The sequence below is a fragment of the Gambusia affinis genome, linkage group LG05, assembly GCF_019740435.1.
Source record: "Gambusia affinis linkage group LG05, SWU_Gaff_1.0, whole genome shotgun sequence".
In the NCBI taxonomy this organism is placed as follows: Eukaryota; Metazoa; Chordata; class Actinopteri; order Cyprinodontiformes; family Poeciliidae; genus Gambusia; species Gambusia affinis.
Window position 1 is genome coordinate 22525300 of NC_057872.1, and position 12547 is coordinate 22537846.

Sequence of the window (12547 nt, forward strand, 5' to 3'; positions counted from 1 at the left end):
GCGCTTCTAAATTACAAATAGGTCTTAAAGTTTTTAATTCACACCACACTTGGTCGTAAAGAACAGCTTCTTTTTTGACTTCCTTGTGTTTGACGTAATTGGAAAGCTTGGAAACCACACTTTTCACTATATGTAAATAACTCAAAATGCACGGAGTGGAATTGTGTTAAGACGAAAATATTTTCATTTCACAGTTTGTATTTTTTAAGATGTTATTGTGGTGGAATTTCAAGTTGTCCGTGAAAGATTGTTGAATGTGTAAAGTGATCCTCAGCCTGAAAACGTTTGAGAAACACTAAACTAGGACTAATATTTTGCATTATTTTTCATTTCCACAGTTATGTTTCGGCTCTATGACACAGATGGAAACGGATCACTGGATAGCTCGGTGAATATTTTTTCCTCTTTTCTCTTTCAAGTCGAGCGCATAAATCAGTATGTTTTTTGTCCCCCAATGAGCAAAGAGCTGGTATGGATCATCAAACATTTGTGCACAGGGAAAGAAAGGCCTGTAAAAATCTCATTAAGTATAACCCAACATCTGGAATCCTACCAGGAACACAGGTTGTTGGCATTCAGAGCAAACAAAATCACTAAAATGCCATTACCATGCTGCGAAAATGCAGTGAATTATTAAAACATTTGCTAAGAACATAATGCCTTGTAGTCAATTATTGTGCAACCCCCTCAGTTTAGTCCTTACTGCCTCTACTGCTGTATGCACACCTGTGCTCAGGGGCATCAGGTGTGCAAACACCCACACAAACACACCTGATCCCGCCCTCCAGATGGCGCAATGTAGTCTAAATGTATGCGAGCTGCAACAAACAAATTAAATCTGGTTCATTTAGCAGAAAGTTTTTTCTGGTTTCTTTTTCCCTCATGCAGAAAAGATGAAATTTTTGTGCTGCTTTTCCAGTGAGGCTGAATTGGTCCAATTATTTGATGTAGAAGGGTGATCCAAAATGAATAAACTAGAAATATGTCATGATATTTTAATATTGTCATTAAAAAAATTACTCTTATTATATGGAATCATTACTCATAGGGATAGAACATTCTTGGTAATAAAACCTTAAATGTAGTTATTTACAAATTATGGCCGAAAAATAGTGTCCATAATCTACAGAGTATATTTGTATCTATAGTGTAAGAAAAAAAAAGAAAAAATTGAAAATGTCCTGGGATTTTTACTGTAATTTCACTGTTTGTCATGTTAAATTTACTTACATGTCTGTTAATCCAAAACTGTTATTTTTTATTTATTTTACAGTATATTTTATTATACATTTTAAAACACTTTTCTTATTCAAAAACTGAAACTTTCAGTATTTTGTAGAGCATTTCTCGATCAATTAATCAATCAATCAATCAATCAATCAATCAATCAAATTTTATTTGTATAGCACATTTCAGCAGCAAGGCATTTCAAAGTGCTTTACATCAAATCGATTTTCAAATTTGTTTTGTCATACAAAAGCATTTAAGCCTGTGTTATATATTAAATGTGTTAAATATATTGTAGTTATACTGTAAAATATCATATTGTCACCTTCCTAAAATAATGGCTTAAATCTTATTTTATAACAATCATTTTCATGCAGCTGACAATTTAGCAGTCTGTTTTAATGAATCCAACATACTGAGAAACACTTTTCTATCTATTGATCTAACTACATTTAGTCGCGTTAGTTCTTCAACAAAATAGTTTCATAAGTTGAAGTTTCCTCCTGCTAGCTATCTTATAGACTAACATAATAAATTACAATATTGAAAATCTGCTCATGAAGTCATTTCTGGAAACTATCTGCTTTTTAGAAACATTCTCTATTTTGATAACTGAATAAGTTTGTTTTTCATCTTTGTTGCTGCTCTTAAAATAATTTAACAAGACATCTAACTAATTTATGAATGAAAGAAAGTAAGTTTGTAGGTAAAGTTAGTAGGAGGAAGTCTTTAAAAACACTCATTGCTGGAAGTGGGACAAAAATTTGAGAGTTTTTCCAGGAAGATCCATGTTAACACCAAAACATGAACCCGTGGTTCTTCTCTACCAAAACATGAACCTGTGATTCTTCTCTACCAAAATATGAACCCGTGATTCTTCTCTACCAAAACATGAACCCGTGGTTCTTCTCTGTCCACTTCAAAACTGTCCTTAGCATCTTGATAATCCAGTGTGGCACCAGACTCAAATGTCAGGCTCTCTGTAATTAAACCATCTGGCGAGGAGCTCTTCCCACACCGCCTTTGTTTCCCACTGTGCAGCTCTTCTGCACGTGTTTCCAACCTGCTATTACCAGCTGTTTATCAGTCTCCATATTGGAAGGAAAATACTGTATTTCTATGCCTGTAATGGCCGTCTGTGATGCAGGAGCTGGAGCACATTATCTCCCAGATGATGCACGTCGCAGAGTACCTGGAATGGGACGTGACGGAGCTCAAACCAGTAAGAACAACGTTTTGCTAGGAATATACATTAGAAAACATTCTTCATTTTAGAAGTATTCTGATGAAAACTGTGGCACTTCTGAAAAATGCATGCAAAATTTTGTATTTTGCATGCATTCTTGTTATATTTGCAAGAATATAACATTTACTTTTGTTCATATACTCACTGGAAAAACAATTCCAGAATAAGTATATATTGTATTCTACAAAATATGTACCACAATTACTGCCGTTTTCAATTAAATTGATGTAATCAAAGAAATTTTATAACTTTAAGTTGATCTGTTACTCAGAACCTTAAATTAATATCATATTCTCTGTATCGATGGATAAATCTGATAAATATTAAATACATATTAAGAACATTTTTACTGGAGGTTTCAAAATGTGTGGAGCAAAATTGTAAATTATGATTACGGTATATGCAAGGTTTGTAACGACACTAAATCAACTAATGTGACTCAAAATATTACAGTATTGTGTTCTACAAAAATTATGTAAACACAAAATTATACCAAGTATTTTTGATCTCATTTCTAGTACCCTTGAAAGAGGACAAAATTGGACTTTTTCATCAATATTAAAGAAGTTTTCACTTAAAACAAGCTGCTATTTCTTACTGAAAAGTTACTTCTAAGTTAGTTTTGTCTTATTTCAAGTTTACTAGAAACTAGGTCAAAAATACTTGGTATAATTTTTTTTGCAGTGTATGTACCACAATTATTGGTGTTTTCAATTAAACTAGTGTAACAAATGGATTTCAGTCAGATATACTTTATTATTATTTTTAGTTTATCAGCTTGTTAGACCTTAATCTTTACAACATTAGTAAACTAATGTGGGGCTTTCTGTGTCGTTGGATGAATATGAACTATTAAACATAGTTTTAGTGGTGATGCTAAAAGGTGTGGAGCAAAAATGTAAATTATAAGTGGGATGTTTCAGTTTGTAACTGAAAATCCAAACTGTTTTATGTCACAGATCCTGCAGGAAATGATGCAGGAGATCGACTACGATCAGGACGGTACGGTGTCCCTGGGGGAGTGGATCCAAGGAGGCCTGACCACCATCCCACTGCTGGTCCTGTTGGGTCTGGAGACGGTGAGGTCACACAGAAACCGCTTGCATCTGCCACTGATAACACAGAAAAAATTTAAGAAAACCTGAATGAAATCTGCAAAAGCAGGTAAAAAAAATACCACTTCTTGGTTACCAGATAGAAGCTAATATTTAAACATACTGAAGTTTTGCTTAATTTCTTAAATTTTCCATAATTTTTTATTTTCATTTGACATCATAGGGGCGCTTAAGAGAAAATTACCTCCTTGGTGTATCGTCAAACCTTTTAATTATCAATCAGTGTTTGATTGTTGCTTTTAATTTATTGCCACAGCTACATCAGATATTGTTTTGTCTCTGTTACAATAAGGCAAAAAAGAAAAAACAAACGAAACAGTGAAACGTTTGACACCGTTTTAAAAACACATTCATGAGATAATTATTTAACACTTTTCTTAAAAGCTTGTGTATATATGTCTTACACCTTACAGGTGTAAATTAGCTTTATTATCCTCACCTATCCTCTTTCTTTAACCTCATTTCAGATCCGTCCTGCAAGGTGATTATGTTAATTACTCTAAATTTGACACATTGTTTCTCTAATTACATCATGTAAATAGTAGTTATAATAAGAATAAAGAGAATCACTCTTAGGCATACGTTTCTGTTGTAGTAGCTTCATGTTTATGGTGTTTTAGTAGATCTTTCCACATCTTTATGATCTATTACTATGAAATTTTTTTCCAGCAACATAAAGGAGTCTATATTTATAGTTTACACACTTCTTTTCTAATTTCTCTCTGGATCAAATTTTATTTTCTGTGTCTCTGCTTAGTTTTTTAACCTTCAGTTCTGCTCCATCATGCTGTAAAACAGGGGTGTCAAACTCCAGTCCTCACGGGCCGGTGTCCTGCAACTTTTAGATGTGCCTCTGCTGCACCACCTGAATAGAAAAATTAGGTCATTAGCAAGGCTCTGGAGAACTGGAGCCTCCTACACAAGGAGGAGGTAGTTCAACCATTTCATTCCAGTGTTTTATACTTGTGGCACATCTAAAACTGCAGGACAGCGGCCCTTGAGGACTGGAGTTTGACACCTGTGCTGTAAAATATTAAAGAATCATTGCTGAACTGTTCCAGGTCTTCCTGATGAAGTTTGAATTTGTTTCTTTATTCAGTCTTCAATCTTCTTGGTGAGGAATTGCAAAGAAATTGACTCTTAAATAAGAAACAAGCCTATAAACTGCATCAGGAAGCTTCACTGCTGTCTCAACGCTAAATTCTTCGAGATAGCTTTGTTTTTCTTCCACTTGTCCCTAACAATAAGAGGGAAGATTCATCCCACAGTAGTGCAAAATCAATTTGCACACTGTAAAACATTTGAAGGTGGTTTAACTTGAAAATGCTGCCTTGAAAATGCAATTTAAAAAAAAAGTTTTGTTTTTAACTCTGAAATTAAAGTTCATAAAGTTGATTTAACGACAAGAACATTGTTTTTTAAGTTAATTAATCTTGAACTGTGAATTTTACCATAATGCTGCAATTTAAATAAATAATTACTTCACAATATGCAAGAAAAACTGCCGTCACCTCATTGAAGCGTCAGATTTCGCTATTGTTTTCACTCACAATTTCAAGTTAAAAATAAATACTTATTTTACTTTAGAATAATTTAAATTCTTCCTTCAAATTGCACGAACAAAATTTCTGATCTGATGATGAATTTTATTAAACATCACAATGAATTCTTCTAAAAACATTCTAGTGTGAACAGGACATGAAAATAAACATTTGCCTTAATAAGACAGAGTCAGACACACTCCATCTCAGGATACAAAAACATGCCGCTAAGCATTCTGGGAAATAGTCCCCACTCCTGTTTTTTTCCTTCTCCCAGCTTTTTAAGTGCTGCTAATATAAATAATCTGTTTAGATAGCATTGTGATTATTCTTCTCCATTTTCAGTAAAAGACGGTTCCAGTTCTAGCTGATGTTTTTTACTGAAGCCTCTTTATTGGAGCTGAAACTTTCACATTTTTGATCATTTGAGAAACTGCAGTTGCTGCATGTGAGGTAATTTTTCATGCTAAAAAGATGCACACTTTTTTTCCCCGTTGAACTAATTACATTTTCGGAATAAATTAAATTGCCCTTTTGCATAATAATCTGAATACAATAAAAATTGTCATTAAAGACAGCAGAATGCTTTATTAGCTACTAGAAAAGCTTTTTATTGAGTCTAAAAAACAGAAAAATTGCATTAGAGAACAGCTTTCTTATAACTCTGAGGGTGCAATTCTGACATTGTCCACTAGATGGCTGCATTTCTCCGTCTTCATTCAAAGTCCCAACCAGCACTCGTTTTCTATTTATGAATGAATTAATGAATGAAATATTTCTAATAAATGAACTGAAACTGAATTCAGAGTTTCCTACAGAATCTTTCTTATTGCTATTACAGCAAAAAAAAATAAAAAAAAATAAAAACTGATAATAATAATAATTCGCTGTCCTCCACTATAAGAAACACATGGAAACGAAATAAAGCTCCTACTGTTGTTAATGATAAAGTAAGTAATGGATGTTTCTGTTTGTTCAGAATGTAAAAGATGATGGGCAGCACGTGTGGAGACTGAAGCACTTCAACAAACCCGCCTACTGTAACCTGTGTCTCAACATGCTAATTGGGCTGGGAAAGCAGGGACTCTGCTGCTCATGTGAGTCTGTCGCCTGACCCTCAGCATTTCATCTCAAATACACAAACAATCATCCACTGTTTGGATGCTTTGACATTTTTATTTGGTTTCTATTAAAAACCTCCTAGCTGAAAACAGAATGTTTTAATGCCGTAGCTTATTTTCACACTGATGTTTATTCAGAGGAAAATATTTATGTTTGGATTTTTTATTTATTTATTTTTTTACATGAAACTATGCTTTCATTCTGTCAACATTTCTCAACGTTGGCTCAAATAAAGAGTAGGATTTCTGGATATTATTGTTTGCAGAGTTCAGGATTCTTACTGATTGTCTCATCTGTTGAGGTTTTCCAATGATTTATGTACAGGAACTAAGGCTGCGTTCACACTGCAGCCTAAAGTGACTCAATTCCAATTTTTGTTTTGCCGTAATGCAACCTGTGTTTGACCTTTTTATGACAGTCTGATGAAAACTGTTTGAGGAACCCATTTTGTTCAAATGGGTCGAAAAAAATGCAACCCATTTTTTTTTTATGCAACCCTGGCCACTTGGGTATTCAATACGCATCTGATTCAAATGTGACCTGAATCTGAACGCTCAGGTCGCATTCATCCAACATAAACGACATTGATACTCTACAAATGTTAGTATTCTGCGTCCTGATGCGCATAAGCGGGAAGAAAATTAACAATCATGGTGGACTATAATGAGGAAGTTGTTAATATGCTGGCTCCGGTTGGACAACACCTTCAAATGTGTAAGCTATGCTCCACCGTTAGCATCCATGTTCATTTCTCAAACACTGAGCACTTCTTCTTTTGGATGGCAGTTGGCAAAACATTGAGCATGCTCTGTATGTGTGACCTTATTGCGCCCTCTACTGCGCATGTGGGACACTTTTAGGTTGTTTGCAGTTCACACTGGAGAACACAAAAAAGCCTCATATGAACAACAACGCCAAAAAAATCAGATTTGATGAAAAAAATTGGATTTGGGTCACTTTAGGCTGCAGTGTGAACCCAGTGTAAAGCGGTTGATTTTGAATATATTTGGTGGAATAACCAGGAGGTTTTCAATGTGGTTCAGTGCAGTGGGCTCTTCATTTTTTCCAGAGGTGTATGTATTTTTATTGATTGTTTATTTTATTCTTCCTTTTATCAGTTTGCAAGTATACAGTCCATGAGCGCTGTGTGGCTCGTGCTCCACTTTCTTGCATCAAAACGTACGTGAAATCCAAGAAAAACACTGAGGTGAGTCCTGACAATGATCTTCTGCTACAATGAAAATTATTCAACCTGTTATTAAGCATTGCTTTTTAACAGGATAATAGTTGAACTCTATAACACACACACATCATCACTTTTTTGGCCTCTTGTCTTCCTTTTCTCTCCTCTATTTCTCGTTTCTTCCTGATTGTTTTCTTTCCTTTCTGCTTTCTTTAATTGTCGTGTAACTTCTAGCTTTGTATACATCTTGTTTTTCTGCACCACGTTTTTTTTCTCGCTGCTTTTCCACCCAGTATGCCGTCTCTCCTCCTCTTTGCAGGTAATGCATCATTTCTGGGTGGAGGGGAACTGCCCCACCAAGTGTGACAAGTGTCACAAAACCATTAAGTGTTACCAGGGCCTGACTGGGCTCCACTGTGTGTGGTGTCAAATCACGGTAAGCCACCCCTCGCTGAGAGGCAGCCACCTCCTCATTATATTCCCACTGCTTCTTGTTGTTTAGGCTTTCATTTTGGCACCTCTGATACCTCACAAGTCATTTTGCCAATTTACACTCAGAAAACACTTGTTTGCAGCTCTAAGATAATAGAAAATAAGACGGAGATGGTGATGTGTGCATTTGCAAATAAACCCTGAAAACGCAGCTGAAATATTTATTTCTGTTGCCTCTAGTTTGAGGTTGTTAATAATAGCTTCCACCTCCTCCAGCTCCATAACAAGTGTGCTTCCCACGTCAAACCTGAGTGTGACTGCGGACCCCTGAAGGATCACATCCTGCCCCCAAACTCAATATGCCCCGTCGTCCTGGTAAGATTTCGCTTGTTCTGGTCAGCGGGCCTCAAGGCGGAGAGAGCCTTTGAGACCTGATGATCCAATCATCAGACCTGAGTTCTCCTACTGTGCTTCGAAGTGGCAGCAATTTATTTTTTAGAACTTTATTCCGAAAATTGCACAAGTGAGTTTGAAGGGGATAAAAGTGTGCCACCATAACGCAATGTTCTTTCTGATCAGCTGCAGAGTTCTCTGAAAAATAGTTAGATTTTTACCTTCAAATTGGTTTAGAATAGAATAGAATAGACTTTATTGATCCCCAATGGAAATTGCTTATTCGTTGACAAACTACTCCATCTAAAGTGTTAAATATTAACAATACAAATATAACCATAAGAGATATAGTTTATAAAATATACATATATATCTAAGAATGTTGTAAGTAATTCGATATGACTGAATATAAATAAATAATAAGTAGGTAAATAAAAGTTAAATAAATAATAAATAAATAAATAAAAATGTATTAAATTAATACATTTTGTTGTGGAAATTTTTCTTTAACAAAGAGTGAGGAAAAACTGTTTGAAAATCCAAAGAACCAGAGAAAGAATATATTCTTAATTGATATTTATTCGATTAAGAATATACAGCGTTCGAAGTCTCTGCTCACTGATCGCAGTCAGGAGAAAGAGCCTCGAGCAGAACACAGCTTACAGTTTTATAGGGAGAGTTTTATTCCATTCACATAGTTTGATAATCTACTTGGTTACAGAACAGAAAGCAAGCACACGTATCTTCTTTCACTGGGGGAGTCAAGCACGTCATGAGGGTGCATAGAAGAAACAATTTAATAGCTTTATTGAAATACCAAGGCCGAGAAGTAGCTTCAGAAGACATTCTGAAGAGCATGTGCGTTACACAAGTATCATGATACTGTTATGCATTGTTTTGCTCATAATCAGGTAGTAATCTTAAAATTTTACACTACAATTCACAAACCAAATTACACTAAATTCATACAGATCCAACTAAAGCAGCGAGAAGGAATTTGACAATAATTTGAATAGAATAAAATATACTTTATTGATCCCCAAGGGGAAATTGCTTAGACAGTGAGAGCTACTCCATCCAAAGTGTTGAATATCGCCAAATACAAATATAATATTTTTGATATCAGGTTGCAGTTACCTTAATTGCCACAAGCACAGAAGTGACTAACATTAAGGAAATTTATTTGATTGGCAATTATATGCTAATATATCTGTGACACCTTATTGAGGAAAGTTTTAAGCCCAACTTCTTTGACCTCTGTGGCTATTTATTTATTTTTCTTATTGAATTCAGGTCTGTTTTAGGCCATTGATCTGCACCAATATTGCCACCAGCTTTCAGTAGGGGGTATTTTTTTCTGTGTGATCTTACATAAATTGCCATGGTTTTCAAGCAATGCGTCAGAATTTTTCCGAAAAATTCAGACCTTTTTCTCAGAATTCTGACTTTAATCTTGCCAGATGAAACATTAGTATTCTGAGAAAAAATTCCAGAGTTTTTTTTGTTTTTTAGTGCTCTGTTTTTGATGTGCTCTTCCACATCATTGTGCAGTGTTTCCACACGGTAGTGAAAGGTAGTAAATTAAATGAACTCAAATTAAGGCCAGTAAAAAGTAGTAAGAATGCAGGCCAGTAACTAAAGGTAGTAAAAGGTCGTAAATTTTCCATTGATGCTCACGTATTGTCTTAAGTTTGTTTTACTAAAATCTGTATAAAAAATTATAACTACCGTACTGGCAGGACCTGAGCTGTCACTGACAGACTCCAAGCTGCTGTGCGCATGCGTTGTGTTTTAACTGCCTAGCGTGTTGAGACTAGCTAGTCATTTTGCGCTTCGCCATGGGAAAATATAAGTTTTCACAACTTTGGCTCAATGATTCGAGAAAGACTAGGGATGACCAAAGTTGAAAAGTAAAACATAGCAAAAAAAGTAGAAAGTAGCAGAAGTAGAAATTAGTATAAAACCTGAAATAGTTGAAAAGTAAAACAGCAAAAGAACTGGCATAAATTAGCAGAAGCAGAAATGACTGGTGATATCTGGATCTTGTTTTGTGCTGCTGTTTGGAGTCGAACCTCGAACCGTTTTGCTGTGTCACTTCAGGAACGGCAGTCGACTCTGAGAAAGGACTCGAGGTCCAGTCAGTCGAGTCGAGGAAAGATGCAGAGGGCGAACTCTGTCACAGTGGACGGACAAGGACTGCAGGTTACACAGAAATTCACACTAAAATCACCCAGTAAATATGAGGCAATCAGTTAGTTTCATTATTGTGTCAAGGATTTGTTATAAAACGGTTGAAAATTAAATAACATATATTTTACCAAAAGAAATTAGGATTATTAGAACTCAATACCAGCGTATACGTTCATTGTAAGGTCTTGTAAAAATGTGCTTTCTTTCATTGCAACACCTTAACTGCCTTGTTGCTGAAAAGTGCTATCCAAATAAAACTTCTTCTTCTTCTTAATTTTCACATAAAACAAAAAACCCAAGCTTTAATGTGAAAAGTCCTCTTCAGGAAGGGATAAAAGCTTGCTAACTTGAATATTTCCATCCCTAAAAATTCTCACAAATAATGTAAAATAAAGTAACCAAGGCATTTTTTAATTTATACTTTGCAATTTTTCAGTGGAGTAATTGAAATGATCCCAGTCACTCTTTAAAATAGGAAGGGACATGATTTATAAGTAAGTCTTATGTGTGGCAATCTTATTAAATCAGGAAATGGGAACTGGAAAGTAGCTAAACACAGAATTATTTCTAACATTTTATGCATCTTTACTCAGGCAGTTGATAAAGAGTAAAGAGTGTAAAACATTTTACGTCTTTATAACAACCATATGTCACCATAACTCATTGAACTTCTGATCCAGACAAAGTTTTAAATCAGTTAGATTGGAGAAGCTACAGGTGGTGTAAAGACAGCAATATCGCCTCATTATCAGCATATCAAGCCAGTTTCCTGTCGAGTCTTAAGATTTGATGTGAGCCTCTGCAGTTGGTGAACACCGCCAGTCCTTCTGGTAATCAGCATCATCCATAATCAACATCCTGATCCTGTGCCAGCACGCCGCCAATGGAAACCCTGCCGCCGTTTACGGCGAGTGTTCGTCTGCGCGTGGCTTTAGGAGAGAGAAATACGATGAATCAAATCCCGGCCACATCCATCTCTGCCTCTCGCTGGCTAACCAGCGTAATAATCAAGATTATTATTTATAATTACAGGAAGTAATGGATCACTCTGGATGGGACAGGGAGCTCATTAATTCACCCTCGGCCTGCTGGGATAGCAGACAGGGGGAGTTAAGTGCTTCATCTGTGTCAGGGAGAGCACTGGGCGAGTTGTAGCAGGACAGTTCAAACGGGGCGTGTGCCTGAGGCTCAAACCGAGTCCAGAACCTCAGGCAAACTGGGAGATTGTGTCTGATCATATGTTTGAGACAAGGTATCGTCACATTATACCCACAACCTCTCACCTATGACCTATTATACTTCCTTGATCAAGTTAGGATGGGTCTATAGATCAGGGGTGTCATTTACATTTGGGGCCATATCAATAATTTAGAAAATTTAATATTATTGATAATCTTTTCAGTCCCTCCAGAATTTTACAATTATTTTGTGATTGTGATTTGTAAAAATGAAAGTGCTTGTGGTACTAATTTTGAAATATTTGCTATATTTGCGCTTATTTATGTCTGTAAATGCGACTTTTTATTACTCACTGTAAAGATCATGGACAATAAGCTGACATCAATTCAAGTCGAGGCAGCTGTTTAGTACAAGTAAGAAAGTTTTTGACAATTTTTGAGAAAAATCTGAAATAAACTCTCATTTATGTACTAGTGCAAAAAAGTATAGGGATTTGTTGATTTTGTACCGATTTCCATGATAATTCGAAAGAAACTGGAGGGACTGATATAATTGTGCAGTGAACAGATAAAAGTTCCATTAATTTGATTGATAACTTAATATTTAAGCAAATGTAGTGTTTTCTTAGAGCGCCATGTAAAAAACTTTTGACTGCTGGATTTGGCCCAGGGGCCTCTAGTTTAACACATGTGGTCCACAGGCTATAAAAAACATAGTTTACAATACAATACAATACTTTTTTTTTTTTTTTTTTTTTACACAAAATCATTCTTAGATAATGAGATTTTAACCTAATCAGTTCTGTCCTTTTTGAGTTCCTTTCAGAATGAGGTGTTTTAGAGCCTCTTGTCACTTTAAATCCAAATAATCTGCTGCTGCTTTCCACACCCCCAACTCAATGTTGAAGGGCAGAACTGGA

At 35.5% G+C, this 12547-nt stretch overlaps 1 protein-coding gene across 2 annotated transcripts in view; it reads left to right on the top strand.

The window, feature by feature from the left end:
* Window positions 1–12547, top strand: part of dgkb (diacylglycerol kinase, beta) — a 71625-nt gene that overhangs the window by 17677 nt on the left and 41401 nt on the right. For both annotated transcript variants that reach the window (XM_044117293.1, XM_044117294.1), the window contains 8 exons: window positions 339–388; window positions 2375–2449; window positions 3433–3552; window positions 6109–6226; window positions 7370–7458; window positions 7754–7870; window positions 8143–8241; window positions 10360–10461. In XM_044117293.1, coding sequence (XP_043973228.1) covers window positions 339–388; window positions 2375–2449; window positions 3433–3552; window positions 6109–6226; window positions 7370–7458; window positions 7754–7870; window positions 8143–8241; window positions 10360–10461 — 770 coding nt within the window. The remainder of the gene's footprint in view (window positions 1–338; window positions 389–2374; window positions 2450–3432; window positions 3553–6108; window positions 6227–7369; window positions 7459–7753; window positions 7871–8142; window positions 8242–10359; window positions 10462–12547) is intronic.